This window comes from Sipha flava, unplaced genomic scaffold (genome assembly GCF_003268045.1).
Source record: "Sipha flava isolate LNK unplaced genomic scaffold, YSA_version1 34_pilon_pilon, whole genome shotgun sequence".
Lineage (NCBI taxonomy): Eukaryota > Metazoa > Arthropoda > Insecta > Hemiptera > Aphididae > Sipha > Sipha flava.
The window spans coordinates 1522898-1546359 of NW_020273045.1; the positions used below are offsets into that span (position 1 = coordinate 1522898).

The 23462-nt window shown below is 29.5% G+C and overlaps 1 protein-coding gene across 4 annotated transcripts in view; it reads left to right on the forward strand.

Moving 5' to 3' along the window:
* The window catches only part of LOC112687376 (cGMP-specific 3',5'-cyclic phosphodiesterase), a 105892-nt gene that overhangs the window by 52985 nt on the left and 29445 nt on the right, over positions 1 to 23462 (forward strand). For all 4 annotated transcript variants that reach the window (XM_025560039.1, XM_025560040.1, XM_025560042.1 and 1 more), the window contains 2 exons: positions 7580 to 7836; positions 14831 to 15057. In XM_025560039.1, the coding sequence (XP_025415824.1) occupies positions 7634 to 7836; positions 14831 to 15057 (430 nt within the window). In that variant the 5' untranslated portion in view covers positions 7580 to 7633. The remainder of the gene's footprint in view (positions 1 to 7579; positions 7837 to 14830; positions 15058 to 23462) is intronic.

Below are 23462 nucleotides of genomic sequence, written 5' to 3' on the forward strand. Positions count from 1 at the left end.
TGCTTATTTTAATTGCTAGGGTATTTGAGTGTAAGTTATACTTCAGATTTTTGAGAGCGCTGAGCGAATTTAGTAGCTCAGCAAAATAAGTTATTTATTGTTTCATAATTATTTTAATTTCACTGTGTTCACGTGACAAGCGTATAGTACCTATACATTTTTTCTGAACTTTATTCTAGTATCTATGTACACAATTTCGCTTCAAGTATCAACTGATTATACATATGTGATACATCTATATATAGAATTTTCAGTATTTTATAACGAGGTGATCGTGATACGATTAATTTATTACACAATATTATCAATTAGGTATGTTTTAATTGATCTGATATACCAGCTTGGATACACCGAGCATAGTTTAAAATTCTTCATGCTAACATCAAACTAATCATATTTTACTTACTAAATTACTTAAATTGTATTAAATTTATTTTAAAAATTAATTATGGCAGCAGTAATTTTATCAAATAAAAATAAACTAAATTTATGTATGGAATGTTATGTATGTATTCATTAGCAGCATTACCGTTTTTACTTTATATTTTTAGAATATTGATTTTTGTATACGCGAACACTTTTAGTATTTATACACTTTTGTACTTCGACATTATCATATATTGATATTTTTGTATATAAACATTTTTGACATTATAATTTTTACCTAGACTCACCTGCAACAACTGTGAAAGACAAACTATACGGAGTTACTCGTATCAATGAAATAATAATGATATTTTATATTTATCTGATAAAAACGCGAATATTCGAAAATGCACCGTGATGTATAGTTTTATTTTATAAAATAATACCCAGATTCAATTTTTAACGCATAGAGATGAGGTATAATTGTATTTTATATTTTTTCGAACACAGTCTTATTTTTTCTACAGCATAAAATATATATTTTAAGGACTTTTGAAAGTGGTTTTATTTTGAAATTTCAATCGAGTTTTTACTTACAATATAATTGCTTATATAAATATATTTTACATGTTGGATTAAATAAAAGAGTTGGAAGGTGTTACGATAACATTAATGAACAGTATTGTGTTTTGATAATTGTAATTATAGAGGTTACTTTCAATAATATATACGTATAGGGTTATCAAGTGTAACTAGAAATGATAAAACGAAATGTTATACAGTAGAATTTAATCGTTGCAACATAAGACAAGTAACACACCTGTTTATAAAACAATAAGTTTACTTAAAAAAATTCTGATTGGAAGGCGAAGTTCAAATTATGAATATTAAAAATTATCTTAAGTTATGAATATCGAATGTCGATTTTCTTTGAATTTTAAATCAACGTAATATATATGTAACATTAAATAGTTCACTACGAAATGTGTTTTATATTCTTCAAAATTCACAATTTCAATGTTAGAAAAATAAATAGGTGAGATGAGTGAAAGCATTGATTTTATAATAGACAGATAGCTTTTGGTATAGGGGTTTTCGGCCACTAAGATTATGTTAAATACGGATTGCTGATTGGTAACGTTGAACGAATAATTACAAATGAAATTCAACGCATGGCAGTAAGTGTATGAATTGTATCAAACAACCGACCATCGTGTTTGTAATCGGCATTTAAAACAAAATAGATTTCTGAATAAAACAAGCTGTCCAAGTTCAAATTATTAATGTACCACTTACCAGAAAATCAGAATAATATAAAAACAAGCATAAATTACTAATGAAGGTACAAGAATAAAAACCCGGAAATCAAATATTCATATTAAATAAATGAATGAAATCATAAAACAGAAACTTAATAAAAATATTATTAATTCAAATAAATAATTAATAAATTCAACCATGATAATACAAACATTAAATAATAACAAATATTAAAAGGTAATGAATTGTGAAATTAAATATGATTTAAAATGTTCAATTTAGACACATTAGCCAGTTGTGATGTAGTAGAAATTGTTTGAGTTTTTTTTTAAATATTTTACAGATTAATAATTTTTCAATGATGAATAATTTATGTTCTTTACAATCATTACCATTTATCATTATCATTATCATTATCATTATCATTTACCATTTAAACACTGGTTAATTAAAACATTCACTTATATTTTTTGTAATAATTTAAAATGAAATTTTTTTATGGCAATACTTTTCAAAAATAATTAATATATATTATTAATTTTTTATTAAAATAAATAGAAAGTACTTTAAGTTCGATATTATCATTTTAAAAAGGACTATAATTTTTATTTATTAAATAAATTTGATTTTTTAATTTAAATTTTTTTATACATTTATGAGTATCTGGCGAAATATATCACTGAATAGCCCTCTAAAGTGACTTTTGTAATTTCGTGTTTTAGTCAGAAAACAACATTTATGGACTAGATGAAATAATCGGTCTAGTATCACTACAACTAGAATATGTTTCATTTATTTTATTACCGAAAGATGATGTAGGTACGTTAATTACGGGGTCAATTATTTTATTATAGTCATCTGTTTCTTGAGTTTCTTCATAATTAGTCCCTTTTAGTGCTCATAAGGAAAAAATACAGTTACTTTTAATGGGAGTTCTTATCGTTTGAGATGTCGAGTTTTTATTATACCCCACTTTTGTTTGAAAATACTAAATGCATTTTCCACAGCATCCTGACTTAACCGATTCGTTTTAACGAATAAAATATCATTTGATTTTTCTCCTTCGAAAAACTGCAGAATACCCTTGATGGTTGCGTAAATCTTTTAAACACGGCGGTTGCAAAATTTTTTCATTTTAATTTTTTTTTAGTTTGAAGAATAATTTAAAGCTTCTAATAAAAATGTTTTAATATTCCTTGAGTGGATTAATGCACATCTATATGGATTGAAACCATAAAGCGAATTACTGTTCAAACAATCAAATAAATCGTTCATGACTGAATAAAATCATGTAAATCATGGAATCTGTAATCTGCAGTTTTACTGTAGAGTTGACCAGTTGCTACGCAAATGCGAATCGTTACTGTCATAGAATTACTCAGTGATTGTGATGAACATTTTACGCACATTTTCTGCAATGAAGAAGGGCAAATGTGTGCATCTGTGATTTTAAAAAAGCACTTATTTCCAGGCATGATTAAAATTGTTATTTGCCAATCATACGAGAATGTTTACAATAATAAATATACCTATTATAAAATCAATGGTGGAAGTAATATGAAAACGATTTTTCATATTTTTTTCGTGAAAAAAAAAATTGAGTTGGACTAGGATCGGGATTAAATATTTTTGGTTGAAATTTGTTTAAATAAATTATGTTTATCCTAGTTCCGTTTGATCTCGAAAGTAAACAGTGCCACGTGAAAGTAATGATAATAATTTGGCATTAAATTGAATTTATTTACTTTTAGATATTTCATTACAATCACATATTATTTTCTAAAAAATGTCTTGCTACTGGTCGATTTAATCTATTAATCTACAATAATCATAATAATTTCAATCATAATTATACATAATAATTATATTTTTTTAAAATTATATTTATATAAAATTATTATAATAAAATATTAAGTTGATTTGTATATTTTATAAAATGTAGTTTTATCTTGGCTATAAGTGGAAATTAATGTCTTATATACCTGCATGATTTTGAATTAACTTTTCATGAAATAGACAATAACATTTCACATCTTGTATTTTTCTTTTATTTTTTTTTCGTTAACTGGTCAGTAATTAATGATTTTAAATTAAAATATTATTTTTTACTAAAAAACTTCTTTATAAGACATAAAAAATATATAGCTTATTGATGTGAATATTTTAAATCCAAAGTGAAATGTATTAACTTGTATATTACAATATGTGTAATATTATTTTTTTTTTTTATGATAAGCTTTAAATTAATAATATAGAAGTTGTATAAAGTAGTTTTATTAAATAATAATACAATGAATAATAGTAAATCTGATTAGGAAGTCGTATAGATATGGCTTAAAGATAAAAAATAACATTTTAATTTTATTATGGCCTGTTAAATAATTAATGAGTTAATGTAAAATGATATAGTATTTTACGAGATGAAAAAAAATTGTTTCTATTTTACGTAATAGATAACTTTTCAAGAAATTTACAATTTCACTAAGTGAATATCATTTATATATTCAATTTGTATCAGATACTATACAGGACTAACTTTTGAAAGCTAAAATTTTAAATAGGTGTAAAACTGATTTAGTTTAGACTGATAAAATTAGAACATCTTCCAAGTTTTGATTGATGTTATTTCAAGTATTAATATGAATAAAATCGAAAGGTATTAATTCAATCTTAAGAATAATTGAACTTCTGTCGATTTTATATTTATATTGAGTCCTGTGTTAGACTTATATTAAAAAAAAAATAAAAATACTGATGGACTTTGGCAAAGAAGATTTTTAGGTCGATTACTAAGATACATTCTGATTAACGTATCGTTAATGTATAGTATGTATAGAGTGGACAATAAAATATACTAATATAAATTTATAAAAGTTTCTTAAATGATAGATTGATAAGTATTGAAATTTAATGTATAAATGATATTTTTATTCGATAAAAAAAATATAAGGTTGTTTTAACCGTTTGATAAGTCCAGTTATGAACTTAAATACGTCTTAGATTATATATTTCAAACAACCGTTTACGTTTGTTCAGTATATTATCATTAGCAAATCAACGAATTTCTTCGGAACTATGGTATAATAGATTCTTTAGTAACTATTCGTAGTAATATGTTGATAATCCATGTAATAGTTTTGTGCTAATATAAATCATCAGTTAAGAAGTTTAAAAGAAAAAATATAAACCATGGTTGAATAATGTTTTATATTTATAGGTAGTTTATAATTTTAGGTTATCCATCGATATTTTATTTTTGTTACTGTGAATAATACGCAACGGATAATTTGATTTATTTATTATAAAATGTTATAACGTGCGAATTAAATTTAATGTACACGAATAACATAATACGTTAAAATAATACATTTTTATAAAGATTCTTTAAACGTTCGAATATAGTAGACGCGAAACACGTGACTTTTATTTCAAAAATTATGAAATCACTAAATAAGATAAAACAAGCTAAACGAGAAGATGGTTTAGAAACACTTGACAGGACGCAGAGAGTGTACTCGAGGAAAAGCAAACTATTGTCTCCTATCGGGGAAATAAACTAAAAACGACGAAAACAAAGGATCTTCGATGCCAATTCGTTCGAATTTATTTGACGATAAATAACGGTGAACTCAATCAATCAATCGGGAAAAGTCGGTAAATATAACGTCGACTCGATCCGGTCATTCGGATGCTTCGGCGATAGCATCATCTATGACGGGTGACAAAAAAAATATTGTGACCGTATACGCGGTATAGAGCAAAAACCACGTCGAGCATAAATAATGACGGTACGCGTAATGTAGGGACGATTTCAGTATCAGCTGCGTTAGCGTTATTCTCATTTATATTATGTTCCCGGGGCTATTATTTTCGTCTACGGACGGGATGCGAAACGTTTCAGGAGCGTATAGTATAAATGCAATGCGAGTTCCCCTCCCCGCCCGCTCCTAGCCGTTCGATATAACGTGAAATATTGTAATCGATAAAATCAAAAGCGTGCAGCGATTTCCCGTATAAAACCCTAAACGACGACGCACGCGTAGCCAAAGGGATATGAATTAAAATCATTATTTAACCCGCGTGTTTTTAGAAATGTTCGATCGAACGCGTTGGCTTTTAACGGTTATCCTATAGTCTTACGAGGCATACATTGTGCACGTGCGTTCGTTCACCGTGTCCGACCAAAGACGTTTTCTCCGCAAAAAACCGTTACATCGAACGATAATCTTTTCTCAGCCTTCAAAAAAGGGGAATGGGAAGCCGTCAACACACAACGGCGGTTACACGTTTTTTTTTTTTTTGTTTATATTATTAACGGGCAACAATGATTAGAGTAGTGAGGTCCATCAATATCGTGTTATCAACGGTGATTTCGACTCGTCATGAACGTCATGTACGGGAGAACCGTATACAAACCCGCGCGAATCATCATTGTGCTGGTCGCGAGACGTAGATGAATCGCACCCTCCCCCCCCCTCCGCACCAACACGAAATAACTTCGCGTTGTTGTGATATGATAATGAAAATAATAAAAATAAAAAATACTATATAGCTGCAGTCGTGATGACGATATAGTCCCCGTTCGGTCGTGCGATTTGGTCGATACACACGTGACCAGATTTTTCAAAACTATTTGAATGGCCGCGGTGAAAGACGATAACGGTAAAAAATAAAAAGAAAAAAATCTTATAGTTATATCGTATTGTCGTTTGTCTTATTAAGTAAATTAAATTTTTCTGTTTATTCATTTTATCAACAGTTATTTGTGCTACTGCAATTAATTTTTTTTTTAATTATTCCGTACTTAATTTTAGTTAGTTTTTCGAGTTCTGAAACTTTAAAACTGCTATACCAAACAGCTTAGGAATATCGACTATTATCGTTTATCCCCATTTTCCTACGTTAGTTTAATCACGCACGAGTGGGCACGCGATTTCATGTTGTCTTAACATTTTAACAATTTTGTTGTCGGCGTAACGAACGAACAATACGAGAGGCCAAAGAGCCATCATTTGATCGGCGAAACGTAGCAATGGAGTGAAAGGCAATACGACTCCTTGAGGAGCGTATTGGAACGCATTGGAAATGAGAGCGATTCGGGGTCAATCCTGGTACCCTCAGTGTCATTTTGGAATACGGGACAAATATCAGCCTTGATTTTAAATTCTTCACGCCCATCTGTGGACGAGGGGGGGCCTGGACGATGATAACAAAATAATAGTATGTCCGTAAAAATGAATTTGCGTCGGACGAGAAATCATCGGTATCGAATATCGACTGTACAAAGTATTAACGATAAATCTTTATCAGTTGTTATTAGGGCTGAGATTTTAATGCCCTAAAAAATCTCAAAAAATGCACTATAAAAACGCATTTAAATTACATTTATTATAGCTTAAAAATTGAAAAAAGATTTCAGATGATACTACAGTAGTAATTTTTTTTTTTAATAGTATTCTACGTAGTTATTTGTTTATTTCTGTTATATTTCTATTTCCTTTCATTCATTCTAAATTATAATTTAAACAAAAATGTTAATACTTTAAATTGTTTTTGCAAGTCATTATTACTAACCTGAACAAAATTGCTATTACACTGTATAATGCAATATGTTGTCTTATATTTTGAAACAAAAATGATCGTCGTTGGTTGGATAGTATACTTATTTCGTCATTTTCGTTAATTTTTTATGAACAAAAAGTTAAAAACGCTCTAAAAACTAAGAAAATGTACTAAAACCGTCAAAAAATGTACTGAATATGCATTCAAGGTAAATTTTTTCGAAAAACGCAAAAAAACCTGCAAAATAAAAATTATTTTAAAACAATCAGTACCACCCAAAACATATTTTATACTTACGGACACCAAACACCAGGAAAAAAGATGCTTTTGCATCAATATCCCAGCCCTAATTGCTGAATATAAAAAAAAATCTTGTGTTTACCGCTTTCAGGTGTCGGACGACGTGGACGAATAGTGCCGAGGTGCTGGTGTGATAAGCCTGACTATGGACTTGGACGCGGACACGGTGGAGCGGTGGCTGTGCGAGCAGGCGCCGCAGGACCTGGTGGACCGCGTGATCCGGGCCCGGCTTCAGCACCGCACCGGGTCGCTGACCATAAACCGAGCGAAACGCGGCTCCATGACGTCCGAGATGTTCAACACTTGGCTGGCCTCATCGCCGATCAAACGGTCAAAGTCGCCGAACAGGTAACGGACGTGTAGCATTGAACATTGTACTTGTCACGGGTTGAGGTTAGGGTATGGGTATCGAGTAGTTGCGGGTGGGTGAGTTATGTTGGTGATGTATATTGGGGTCTATTAAGTGGTGTATCTTTTTTGAGGGCTGTATTTAAGGAACACATCATAACAAGGGACAGGTAAGGTTAGGTTAGGATAAGGGATAGGATTCATCGTGAGAACCTTTAAAATGTGTATTGCGAGTTGCTGCCTTGGGGTGATACGCTTTTTTTATTGTAAATTTATGGAGGTCTAAAAGTTCTCTTTTATATTTACCTTTAGGTACACAAAAAAAAAAAGGATTATATTTTAATAATAAAAATAATACTATACAATTGTTGTAAAAAATCAATCGTTGATGCGATACTATTGTACATGGATATGAACGAGTTAACGAAACAATAATGTTTTACTTTAAAATGTCAAATTCATACAAAAGATATAATAAAACTTACCATAACCGAGTTCAGGATAATTTATAAAAATCTTCAACGGAAATTTTATTAAGTTTCATCAAAACTGACATTGTGAATATTTTTACATATCTTTTTCTTCATATGTCGGTCATTTGTTGGAATATTTTTGCAGCTCAATCTCTGTATAATATAATATACCAACGTTCACCATCAATGATGATTTGTTTTTATGAAATATTAAATAAGCTCTAACTTTTTTACTTTCCGAAAAAAAATTATATAATCTAATATTCTTTTCTAAAAAGTTTATTAGTAGTAAAGGACGTACTTCTTATCGAAATACAATTACGGATAGTCAGTTGGTAATCGTTAGTTGTTTAGTAGTTACGTAGGTAATCGTTGGTAAATTAGCTGTATGTCGATGAGCCGGACACTTATAGCTACTATAGAAATGGAGTGAGGTTGAAATTAAATGAAAAGACACAGGATTTGGTGAACTGATGCTTTATGACACTCGCACAGAGAATCCAAATCGTAAAGTGAAACTAAAAGTCATCTAATCGCATGTAGGGATAACTTTCCATAAGAAATTTTTTGAAATGTTCCGACTGTCGGTGCGCACGACGACTTTTGGCCAAGATCCCGGTAAAAGGGTTTTGTGTCCATGTTGTATAGGAAATAAATAGATACAATACGGGATAGACCTTGGACCGGCACTTTGAGAATTTGACCTACTTAGGATGTCAATAGTGCATTGTTGGGTCAGGCCTTTATTATTTGAAATATACTGTCTTTATCGGATGAATAGTTATATATTTATAACATATTACATAATCGAATGGTATATACCATTACAATTGATCAATAAGAGTACAGTCGATTGATGTGGAATAAAGAATATATTACAAGTATGTGCTGTCTATAAGTGGCTTAGGCAAGAATTTTAAATGAGAGGAACTAAAAACTCCTTTGAGCCGGTTAGATAAGAAAGGCTTTGAGATTTCGTCCATAATCCTTCCCCTATCACCAAATTTAAAAATGTGTTTCTAGCATTTAAAAATAGTTTTAATTATATCTGTTAAAATATAATTAATAACAATAATAAACTAATGGTGGTCAGGTACGGTAGCATCACCACGACATAAAATGGTATAAAAACTATAGTGATTATAAAATGAAGGTGTTAGACGAGTCACCACAACGTTAACGATCATTAACAAAAATATAGTAGAAATCATGGTAAAACTAATACGCTTGTATACGATATTTACCAATAACATACACCCATTATTCGTCAACATTTAGTTAATACCGAAGTTTTAAAATTTTTATAATTGAAACCGTATGGTAAATGATTTGGATAAACATTTGGATCATATTGGTTCGTATGATTATTACAAGAAATGTTGTATGCGATCAAAAACGTGTAACATTGTACACCTCTTATAATGTAACAGTTGTGGTGACCATTAGAGTGCTATTCACACCAACAGTAGATATTACATTTACTTTCAAAATGCTATTACTTTTGTACTACGATTTAATATGATCCTAAAATATTGTAAACTGTAATTAGTACTTTAGGTTAGTTCCCTTAGTATAACATCTTAAAGTTTGTATCAAATTTAAATTACATTTTGTAATAAAAATTACAAATACACCACACGTTTTAATTATTGTTTAATTTTATAGTGAATATTATTGTGACAGTAATGCTGATATGAGTTTGCGACTTTAACTTTAATATTAGTACAGCTTTAACAAGTAAACATAATACATTTTACGTTTAAAATTTAAGTTAAGATTTAATCTTATGCTTAATGTTTTCGTGATTTATAGAAATTTGTCTACCAGTAATTAAACTAAATTCACAGAAATAAATATTTCACTATAAACCCTTGTATATAAACTGTATGTAATACCACCAACATTTCCATGGTTTAATAAATAATTATATATTCCATCGTATCACTATAGGGTAGTTAACATAGTTATTATTAATATCTGTAGAGATAAATATTAAATATTTTTTTATTAAAAAACTTGTATTAATCAAATATCTATTTGCGGTATTATTTAGTCATTGTTCTTTAATTTTAGATCGGAATATAATGATGATAAAATGATTTGCTTAATTGATTGAACATTTGATCATTATTCATTTAGTTAAGCCATATGTCATATTGAGTATTGATATTATATATTGAGTATATATTGATTGATTAAAAATAAATACGTGTATTGTAACTGCTAGTAAAATATAATGTTGAAACATATTTGGTTAGAAAGTATTTTGTCAAAATTCAGAATTATTTTGGGATGAAATAAAATACATTTTGAGATCTTATTACCACGAAGAATGAGATATATCCACACACAAGAACACATATAGGTTTAGCTATATTATTTTACTTTAAATTTTGAGTTTATAAAATACCATATTATATTTAAATATTTATTCCTTACAGGCAAAGTCGAAAATCCGACTATTTTACATAATGTTTGGAAACTTTGGATGATCTAAATTACCATTTATTAACTTCTACATTTTCTGGGGAATCTAAAAAAAATTTTGTGAACACAAGTTTATATCGGATTTCTTTTGAAAAATATGATTTTTTTTTTATAACTGAATAAAACATTATATTCGTATATATATATTTTTTAAATCTTAAGTAACACCAAGTGAAATTATTAATGTTAAAACAATATTCAAGGGCAATTATTCAAATCAAGTATTCGCAAACGGTAATAAATAGTATGATATTGTTTAATTGAAATTGTTATTTACCGTTGCCATAAGGAATCAAGGTCGTACAGAATGTATTGACGATTGATATACGCGATTTATTTACAACCGCAATACTTTAATTGACTTTATATACATTAGGTTAAGGTTATAAATATTTGTCGTTTACTTTTAGTACAGTAAACAATGGATGGTTAATATTATGTGCACTTTAGAAATTCTCACTGAAAGTTAAGGTAGTATTTTAGATTCCGAGTGAAACGAGGAATATATTTCTTTATTGTTATAATGTTTCAAAGCAACAAATGCATAATATACAACACCACGGTACCTATAAATATTTTTACTGTTTCAATGTATCCACACCACACCCATTGTATGTTGATGATATTGCAGTTAACCAGGGATAGAAAATATAAAAATTAGACGTCGAACTGCTGACGTTCGATTATTATGTTTTTATTATAGGTGGGCCCTCAATTATACACGGACAGTAGTTGTTCAACACGATATAGAAACAGATCGATTATAATACTTATCCGTTTTTTTTACATAAAAATTAGTAATTATCTTATGAATAATAGTTAAAAACTAAAAATTAAACAAAACACCGTACACATAAGATGCGAAATAATTAACTGTCGCAGTAAAAAATAAATCAAATTGAGTCCAATTATCCTGGTCTGAGAACATAATATTGTTCTATAAAATTAGAATTTAAAATTTGAAACTGTGAAAGACAAATATTTACCGATTTCCCCACCATCGATTGACGTAGAATGATGTTTAAAAAACCATGTTTACATAATGATCATCTTTAGATGTTAACGGCTTTCTAATTTATAACAGTTGTTTCTTTATATTTTCACAAAAATAAAATAAAATAAAATATTATTCCAGTGATATACTTTGGTTGTATATAAGGTTATTTTTTTTTAAAATTAATTCAATGTGAAAGATACTTTTAACAAAAATACATGCGTCACACATTCGCAAACACATGTATGTTTCAAAAGTATTTCGTCCTCGTAATGGAATAATAATGTTTTTTGTTTGTAAAAGTACACAAATACCATTAAACAAATCGTAAAAGCAAAATTCAAATTTAAAATATTAATATTCCAACACGTACTTCATATGTGTTTCTTCCACATATTGATAATTGTTCAAAGGCATACGTCTTACAAAAATCATTTTTCTTCTCTCTGAATTTTTCAAAAAACTTCAAAATCCAATAAATAGTTTATTATTCATATAGATTTTGTTTAGATTTTCCTTCGGAATATTTTATTCCCTCATTGAAAATGTAGGTATACTTTAAAATACTTTTCAGAAATAAATTTATACGTAGATACCTTTTTTACGACTAAATTGATCGCTGTAGCTTGATTGAATGGATAAATTTACTATAATAAAATGTTGAGACAAATAAAAATCTCAATAATTTCTTTCATTTATGATTTTAATAACTTGTTTATTTGATCAAATAATATATATATAAATTGTGTACAGTTAATTATATCTAACATGAAGCATGTACAGTTTATACTCGTATGTTTTATGATCGTCGTCGGCCAATTTATTTGTACATGACTTATTCTCAAAATTAAAATTGGGTCAAAAATACCTCTTAGCATCTTTTAGCCACTAAAAACTGATTTAAGGTACCTACTTTAAAGGTCAAAAGTTGAAAAATAAAATCAATATTATATTTACCAGTTACCAGTGATTTAGATGTGAAAATATTAAAAAGGAAATGAATCATTTGGATGGAATAAATATTACATATAATACATTTTATGTATTATATATTATATTAAACGTGCAATATTTTTATTATGTTGACATATTGGACCGGTTATTGTTTATAATATAAATCGATCGTTATGAATCTCATTGGTTGGGTAAATAATGTTTTTTTTTACGAGTAAAAACTAGTCGCGATTTATAGTACCCGAATGAAGAATACTGAAGCTATCCGAACATTTTTGTTGGTTAAATAAAATAATTAACATAGAAATTCATAATTTTAAGGGATCTAAGTTATAACGATTCGGCAATATCGTTTGAAAATAATAGTTAATTTACAAAGCTATAATATTATGTAACACGATTGTGTAATAATAAATAATTCTACTTGACCTCTTTAAACAAATACTTATACGGTATAGCAAACAATGAGTAAAACTGATTTAAGAGTACATCAAATAAACAAAAAAACCTTTGTAATTTATTTGTTTTTTTCCCCCCCTTGGCTGGTTCAATTTCTTAAGGAAATTATGGACTTATCGAAAACAATAATTGCAATAGACGATGTAACAAACTTGTTCTACCCATTACGCATATTAACTATAACCGACTGAAATTGACTTGTGCTCCTTTATACCCACGCATCATATATTCTTTGTACGTCCTTGGTTTAAAATATCAAATCGGATAGTATAATTGTATTTAAAAATTTGTTTTAAACTACGTTCGACTTAATTTCAAACCAACGTTTCGTAAACATTTTAAACTCATAAAACGTTATGATCGTTCTTTTCAGCATCGGTTAAACTAATATAACGATTCAAGTCGTAAACACATAAAAATCATGGTTGATTAGTTTTGCACTAAAGAGCAAATAATACGTAATGAAATGAAAATATAGTTATCAACAAATTTTGGGTTATTATATTTTCATACTTTTTTTTACGGTTTTTTTAAATAGATATAACTTACAGACCGACATATATTAAATTGTTTTAATATAATACGAATATAATAAATATGATTCAAATGAGATTTTGTTATTAATAACATTTAATACTTATTGATTTACGAAATCATAATTTAAGATATATTGAATATTTCATTGAATATTTTACCAGTGATTTTGTTTTTTTTTTTAAATCGAACAAATAATATACATTTTATTGACCATAATTATATTATTAATATATTTTATGAAATAAGATTTGAAATGAATAAAACCTAATTTATCGGGTAGGTTCTATTTAAAGTACTTTATGATTCTCAAAGTGAAGTAAGTCCTATATAGAACGATTTATATTTCTCAATTTCAAGCTTACAAAGCATTTTTTTCTTGTTCAATAAAATCTTTTAAACTAATATTTCGAAAGAAAATATATCCACTTAAATCGAATTTATTTTTCTTTCTCAACATATAACGTTGGAAATATCTATTGAAAGAAACAAATCGAATAAAATACAGTAAATATGATTTAAAGTATTACATTTAATTTAAAATAGTTAAGAACTTATATATGCTTACTTATTGATCTAAAATTTCGTATTTATCCTGCACTCCGCACTTAATAATGATTTATAACAAACTACTGTTTTTTTTTTTTATTGCGACGAGTTCGACATTTTTACATTGGGCAATGATGAAATGATTATTATTTGTTCACGTATATTAAACGCAAGGTTTTACATGAGATCAAATTTTCAAGTCTCGTGTTTTTCGTACACGAAGCAAAATTATTACTACTTTGTTATATAGAAAAAATAAATAATATATAATGAACTATTGTTCGCAATATTCGAAACGATTTGAAATAATAATCAAAACGGTGAATATCCCGAGACCCGTACGATAATAATTATAATGTATTTAAACAGTAAAATCGTTATCCTGATCGATCAATTATGATGACAGAACAGCATTGATAGAGTGTTATTATTAAGTAAATAAATGTAATAACTGATTGTACTTCTATTGACTTGACCGCGACAGTAGACTTCTGCACGTAGTGTAGGCATACCGCATTTGTATTTATTCAACTTATTTCAACAGAGTGACAAGAAGCAGCGGTGAATGGAGACATCATCTGGGCATGTTGGACGAAGGAGAGCTTTTCATGGAGCTCATCCGAGACGTATCGAACGAATTGGATATCGACGTCCTTTGTCACAAGATACTCGTCAACGTCGGCTTATTAACCAGAGCCGACCGTGGTAGCCTATTCTTAGTAAGAGGCAAACATCTGGTGGCCAAATTGTTCGACGTAACAGTAAACACTGGTAAGAATAATTGTAATCAATAGTTACATATAATATTAAACTAATCGTGTAAGAACGTTGCCCGAAATTTGGAAATTCGAAACATAAAACCTAATGACTGACATTACATGCCAGTATATGTGACATTATATAGTTCGAAATGATCGGATGAAAATAATAATAATTCAAAACCTTTTTGTGACGTTCTGTTAAAGTAACGTTGTGTTTTGAACAATATAATCAAACATTTGAATTGTTTCACAGTAAACAAAATTAAATTTGAATTTTTGTCGGGAAGAATAATAAAAAATGCATATGGTTCATTTAGGTTATATTGTTTATTGCCAAACTTGATGTAAAATACGTGATGTATACATAATCAGCACAGGTAGTATACTACCTATAAGGTATAAGCTATGAGATAGTGATAGTAGGATCAAAATGAATTTAAATAATGCATAATATAATTAAATGGTGATTATATTACTTAAAATTATGTCATAATTTATTCGATTTGATCAATAATGGTTGTATATCCAGTTATAACAGATGTGCAAATTATCAACCTATATAGACTAATGATGCCCTAAACTGTTAAAGATTTTACACATACGATAAACATTTATATGCGCTGTAATTACTCTTGCATTCATTTTTTTTTAACACAAATTATATGGTATTCACGTATTTACAGCTTTAAAATAAATAATTTGACTTAATAAAGTTTCACTAAAATGGTATTGTTTTATCCTTAATCGTCAAGGACATTTAAACCGTTAAATTAGTAAATTATTTGATTATAATTATTCATCAAAATATAAAAGTCAAATGTAATTATCATAGAATATTAAAGTGAAAAAGTAAAATTCAGTGCTAAATGCAAATTATTTATTTTAAATTTAATATCTTAAGTCAATTTATTTAATAATTTTATTTTTTAAATCATAAGTTAAGAACTTTCCAGTACAATGGTTTCATTGGTCATTTTTTTCTGCTAGAATTTAAAACCTTCGAAAGTTGAATCTATAAAGTGTATATTACATTTTAATAAAAATCCAGCACACATATTAAATTATTTTAATTTTCGAATTTTGAATCAAAAACAAAAAATGTTCATCAAATCATACCTATTATGTTTTGATTGTAATTTTTTTTATATAGATTCAAATTATAATAACGTATAATCAGATATATATATATATATATATATATATAACGTATTCCAGATGTATTTGATTTATCACGACACTTAAATGTCTATCAAATATATAATGTAAACCATAAATATTTTGAAATGGAAAATTTAATACGAGTCAGCAACAAAATTGTGTGGGTGGTATTAGTCTTACAATTAAGACTATCTAAATGTATACACACTTTCAAAAAAACATTATATCAAATGACATGTAGAGATAATTTTGTACCGTGACGAGGAAAAACATTTTTTTTTCTTAATACTGATTTTGTAAAATTTGATTTCCATTCGTGACGGAAAAAAAAAACATCTCGATCACATTGGAATAATATAATGACCGTTCGTCGATCGGTAAAAATAAAACCGTTTCGCGATTATTTTCATAGATACGTTTTGCATAAATAACTGCGGACGAGCGTGCGATATTCAAGGTTTTTTTTTTTTTTCACCCCATAAGTTCAACTCGTGTTCGTTTTACGAGGTCCGCGTGTTACGTAAAGAAGTATTGCAAAATCGATCGATCAACGCGATTGGAAAAAAAAAAAATAAATAAATAAAATGGTAATAGCAATGGATATTATTAGCTTGTACGACGGTTCTATTTATACCCATCGGAGTGTTACATAACGTGCACGATATTTCCTGCCGCGGTCCGGGCCGGAAACACCGCGGAAAAACAATGCTCGGGCCGGGCTAAGTCCGCACTAGGAGCGCTTGCACAGCGGTTGCGCACTGCATTATTTTTGGACAATATCGCGCCGACGGACACCGAGTCTATTCAGACATTAAACGAATACGCAACCGGCGGGTTTCGATTCGTTCACCGATGTCAACCACTTAAGGTGCCACCGGGAACGATTTGCGTTGTTGTGTGGAGATTTTGCGTTTTAGCGATTTTAACAAAACTGTGCAACTCGCACGCAGCGGCCCCGCTGAGCGCGTGCCGCGCGTAGCTTTACACGCGTGGTAATCGCTGAAAGAACGAAATAGTTTGATGTTCGGCGATTAATCGCTGTCAAAACGTCTTCCGCGTCGGTTGTACCCGAACAAATAGTTGCCGCTGTGTCTTATTTTTCGATCTCGCTACTTATAGCTTCCACAATTGTATAAAAAGTAGTTTCACTCGTGCGACAGGCTCGAAAAACTTGACTGGATAACGTTTTCATTTATCTAGAAGCGTATGAAATTCCTCTTCGGATAGCCTATGCTTATGATTTATTTCGTGAACCCATAAACGGTTTTCAACCGAATTTACATTGATGTCCACTTATAGCAGCACTCTTAGCCAGCATAATATTTTTCATATTGGTCGACGGCCGAATGAAAACAAATGAAAAAATAAAACGACACATGAAACTCATGTAAAATCTTCTAATCGTCCCCGTCGAAATCGTTAGTGGTCATCGCGCCTGTAAAATCACAGAAACGCTCAAAACGCGCAAAAACGCAAATCGCTCTCAGTGGCGCCTTTGAACATTTAGACTAAGCAACGAGCGGTTGATTAACAGTGAAAACGAACGCAGTGGTTCAAAAGAGTTGCGCCGGTCCAATGGATGATTGGACAATTCATGATTTATATTAGAGTACGTTGCATCATTGCACGACATCGTTATTATCGTTGTCAAACGTCGTAAATACTTCTGTAACGCTCACGGTACCGTTTTTGGACGACAATACCGCATCGACAGATAGATCAAACGTTCATTATTCGTGTAATTGATGAGTTTAAACTCGTATTACGCACCGCCGACGGATGATGTCAACCTGAAACTGTTGAACAAATGGGTAACGAGCGGGAAAGGATTATGATAGTGAAACCAACTGCACTTAGCTCAAGATAAGTATGTCGCTCCGTTCATAATATCGACTGGTAAAAGATAAAAGGGGTTAAGCGACAATGTTACTACTTTTCAGGAGAGCAAAAATAAATTTTCATATTTTCTTAAATTTGGCGTTAGCGCTTCGGTATTTATTTAATCATAAGGAATAAGGTTATTATATTACATGTTATCATGCTAGTCTAACACTAATTACATTGAAATATACATTTTTTATCATAACAAATTTAACTAAAATTACCTTTTTTTGGCACTTAGCTCTAATTTTTATTTTTATTTTTGTGATAAATGGCACTTATAAATTGTTTATTAGACTTTTAACAATTATGCAACGTAAGTATGTATATCTAGGACGTATAAAGAACTTTACTCATATAATCAATTATATCAATATAAAAAATGGTTTGATACTCATAAGTCATATTATTATTATTATGGAAGTTGATAAGCAACAACCGTAGCCTTGAATTTGTCGCTTAGCCTATAACATTTTCAATAATGTCGCTTGTACCCTTAAAAAAAGCGCTTGTCCTCTACTTCTATAACAGTTGTATCGTTTGTCCCAAAAAATCTTAATTCTTGTACTTACTAAATCTCATTATTAATTGATCGTAACAACACTAGCTCTAGTGCGATCGACAGATCTAACTCTCGGTTATCCCGTAATATACACCGTGTCGCTTAGCCCCTTTTACCTCTTACCAGCCGATATGTAGTTTGAGAATGTTTCGTTATCGTTGCCAATGATACATTGCCTCGTCGTAACTACTATTGTATGGTGTATTTGGTGTTGGACGTTCAGATAAACGGCATTGTTTTCTTTTTGTCCAGATAATTGTAGTACACTAACTACCGCAATAACTAGTCAATTGAACAGAGTGATTTAAATATGTAACCAAAAATTGAAATCATGTATCTACACGGGTCCGTAATGTACGTACGAGATTACAAAAAAAGATTACCAGGGCTCCAGTCTTGGCGGTAATTGTATTTTGTTCTGCGTAAAAGTTACTTGATAAAATCATTAAGTTCATATTATATAAACTGATGTACTGATTTCCCTTAAATGTTTTCACGTTCAGCAGAACATTTTCGACGAACAAAACGATAATATTTTACCGTAACGTATAGTAAGAGAAAAAAGAATTTGTTTTTCTGAACGCTGATTCTTTAAAATACGATTTTCATCGATCGTGCAATTTTCATATAGAACGTTCGTACAGAACGTGTACCAATATCTTTCCGAGTAAACTCAAGACGATTTTAATAATAATAATGGTTATAAATTACTACGTTACGATGAAAAACAATGGCGAACAAAATACACAGTTCTCGTGTACATTGTTTAATGTTCGTAATGTGTTTTACGATTTCAGTATGTTACGTTTAGATAATAATGTGTGCCGATGTAATTTTTTATGTACATCATATAAACGTTGCAGGGTGCTCGCAGTGTATTTTTATTGTATTTCCATGCGAACCAATCAAGTTTTTTAACATAAGGTTAGATTTTAACGTCACGTATTATATTATATTATATTTTATATATTTTTCAAACAAATACCGACGACACAATGCGGTTGGTCGAGTCTTCGTACAGCTGCCACCGCCACCGCCATGTATTAACATTAATTGATAAAATAAAACACGGGCTTTGAATGAAACGGTTTTGTGTAATTTTATTGTGCTGACCCAAATAATCTCGGTTTCGTGTAAATAATATAAATTGTTTTCGCTTTGAAAAATATATCCTTATTGTTTTCGTTTATGATCCAGTGCGATAACTCGAATTTCAATAAGATCCATTGTTTACTCTTGAAAGAGACTATTTTAATCAGTTTTCAGCTCACTGAGTATAAACTCCTTTAAGTAAAACAATGTTTTGGTACTTAACTTACTCATAAATGATAAAATGTAAAATCTAAATTATATACTTAATATGGATTTATATATTATTAAAAAGTTTATTATGATCGTCTGGTTAAAAGCAAACAATATGTAAAAATATTTTGTTGTACGCTCATTTATTTTCAAGATTGATTTTTCTTAGTACATTATTTCTATTCAAATATTAACTATTAAAAAAAATAACATTTATATTTAATGTTGAAAAAAATAAACAATTTTTTTAATAATATGGATACGATTGGTAGTTTTATTAACTCTAATGCAAGAAAGTTTTAGTTATTTTTTTATTGCAACAATTATTTGACTTTTTTTAATTATCCTACGTGTAAGTTAACCATAAAAACTAATATAAAGATTTAGTTATTAAAAAAAAAAAAAATTATTTTACTTCTTTTTCTTTTTGTGTTATCATTATTTATTTATTTTTTAATCACTGATATATTAAAAAATTAATATTTTTTATGCAGTGTGAGCCCTGCTTACACAAGACGCTTTGATCTTCTACCGTTCTAAAATGTATAACTCAAAAAAATTTTTTTTATCATATTCCAATAAATGACGTTTTCGTATTAACAAAATTTTAATTTTAAATTTCAATTCAAAGAAACACTTTAATTGCATACGCCTCGTTTTCAATTTATACAGGGAAATAGTACGCAATTTGAACATAATTAAAAACGTATTTGTTTAAATAATATGATTATGTTTATTCTGCGTTCAACAAGATTTGATTATTTTCCGTAGTAAAAATATATTTGAAGCTTAATTTAATATAGGGAATGCGAAGTGTATATATTTTTTTTTCAATACAAAAAACGAGTAGTATAAACAAACTTATTAAAATGGTAATTTGTTTAAGACGCGGAATTCGAGTGCACTATATATATTTTTAACTTGCTCTACGAAATTAATGCTCAAAGTGTTCGTGAATTATTAATGAAACGCCTGTATGCATCTTTATATACATTGCGCCGACGTACAATAACAATAATAATAATAAGCATCCAGCGCAACAGAAGAGTACCAGATTCGCACCGAAATCAACTTGAACGTGAAATGTATATGCGCTCGCATACATTTTGAACGGGGGAAAAAAATATTCATGCGTGACAGCGAATAGTATAAACAGCGTATTATATATTCTTATATGAATTATATACTTCAACGAATTACATTTGGCTTTTACGCGTCGTACTGTTTTTAGTCGGCTGTTTATACGTATACATATTATATATAATTTATAGCCGGTTTCTCCGCGAGTAAACAATGGTCGGCGTGAAGATGATGAGGAGGCGAGGAACAGTAGAAGGCGATCGTTGTTTTTTTTTTTATTATTATTTGAACCCGTAACAATAACGCATTAGTTGTAATATTATATCAGCGCAACGCTATTAGTCAGTGGCGGATCCACGGGTGGGAGGGGTATTAAACCTCCCCCAAAATCAGGAAAAATATACATTAAAAATCAATAATTTTATGAACTCGGAAAAAGATTTTTTTTTTTTTTCAAAAGTATGAGGGAAAGTATATAATTTGTATTTTTATTCGTACAAGAAAACAGTAGTCTTAGATTTGATTTAATGTACTATATTACTTACTATTATCTTGATTCATTATCGATCAATAACTGCAATGGTATAAAAAATATCCCAAGGGAAAAAATTTTTCAACCATCCCCCCCCCCCCCAAAAAAAAAAAATAAAAGAAAATCCTGGAAGAAAGAAGATCCCACCACTGCTATTAGTATTATTAAAATCGTCATCGCGCGTTGTCAATACGATTGTGACGGTATAGAGAACGCAAAATCTTAAGCAGGATTCGCTGCACGCACGACGGTTCAAGATAAGCAACCAAAGTAACGAAAAGTACAAATAGCGTTCAGGATATTGCGTGGGAAAAAAACCTCTGGATTGCACTGAAACATTGAAGTCATTTATGTTCACAGAACTGCAGTCCTGCCGGTCATTGTTTGGTAAAAATAGAAATACACTCTCGTGGCTATTGCCTTACATTATCTGTAGATCGGAACCGATTTTCGTTGAAATAATAATAAACTGCGAACGAGCGTACGGTTATCAAGTTCCCCTCCCCACCAATCCGTTCAGTTAAAATGTGTCTTACGAGGTTTGCGTGTTACGTAAAAGAATATTGCAAAATCGATCGTTCGATGTTTTCCGAAAAATGGTAATGATGTACAAATGCCTGCGAAACATTATTAGATCATACGACGGATTTATTTATATCCAGTGTTACATAATGACCGTGATGTTTCTTACGGCGGTTCAAGCCGGAAACATTCTGTAAAAACAATACTCGAACGGCACATTTCGCTTTACCTACAGTTTCCCTATTTTGTTTGCGGATGATTCTGCATCGACGGAGCGGAGTTATCAAATGTTAATCTATTATGTGACTAGCGAGATTCAATTCGTCCATAGACGTCAGTCTAAAATTACGAAACAGTTGAAGATAATGACGATCAATGTACTAACGTACTGCCTTACACCGCCCCCCCCTCACGCTCTCTCAGTAATAACTTTAAAAAAAAGTTATGCAAATAATTAGTACGCAATTCGTATGAATTTCCAAGATCAATTCTGAAATTCGTGCGACACTCCTTCCACTCTAAAATGGAAAATCCAGGGTATGTTGGTAACACATATCGCCATCCCCTTCCTCTGGTCAAATCGAACGAATTCAAAATTTTCTTGCAAATATTTAATACACGATTCACATGAAATAATTTTTATTATAAATAAAGTATTATTACGAAATAATTATTTTTATGATAAATTAATAAATATTTAAATTGTACGTAACAATTTACATTGTATGACTTGATTTAAAATGAAACGATCCATTGTTTTAGATATTTTTTTTTAATAATTTTGTGGGTAAAAGTGACTCGATAAAATATTGTGGAAACGTTATGTATCTACTTATAACTCTATACATAATAATATGGTATAATAATATCGTTTGTAGCCCATTAGGTTTTAAAAGTATTAAAATTGGCCTTTTAGTAATTTGAAATTGCACATCCCTGGTATAATGTTGAATTTTTAAACAAACGACATTTGTTTCATTTTTATCCAGATGCTCAAGGCTTATACATTTACTTAATCATTAGTTAATTAAATACAACGATTCAAATAAATGAACATTTTAATTTTCATCTAATCGTGGTAGTCTTACTTAGTTATTTGTAATATGTATTAAAAGGTTATTTGATTAAATTTAAATGTTCATGTAATCAATCGATGTACCTTTTTATTGTTGTTATATTATGTCTTAATATGTGTTTATTTTGCATACATATATTTTGAGAGCTAATATCAATTCCAAGCGTCTTAAGTAATTTACTTGCCTAAGCTTGAAAATATAATTAATATAGTTACTTCTAAATTTTAAACAAAAATTATTTTATTTTTTATGTTTTCAATATCATAGAATATTTTATAATTTAGTAAACTGATCCGTGCGCG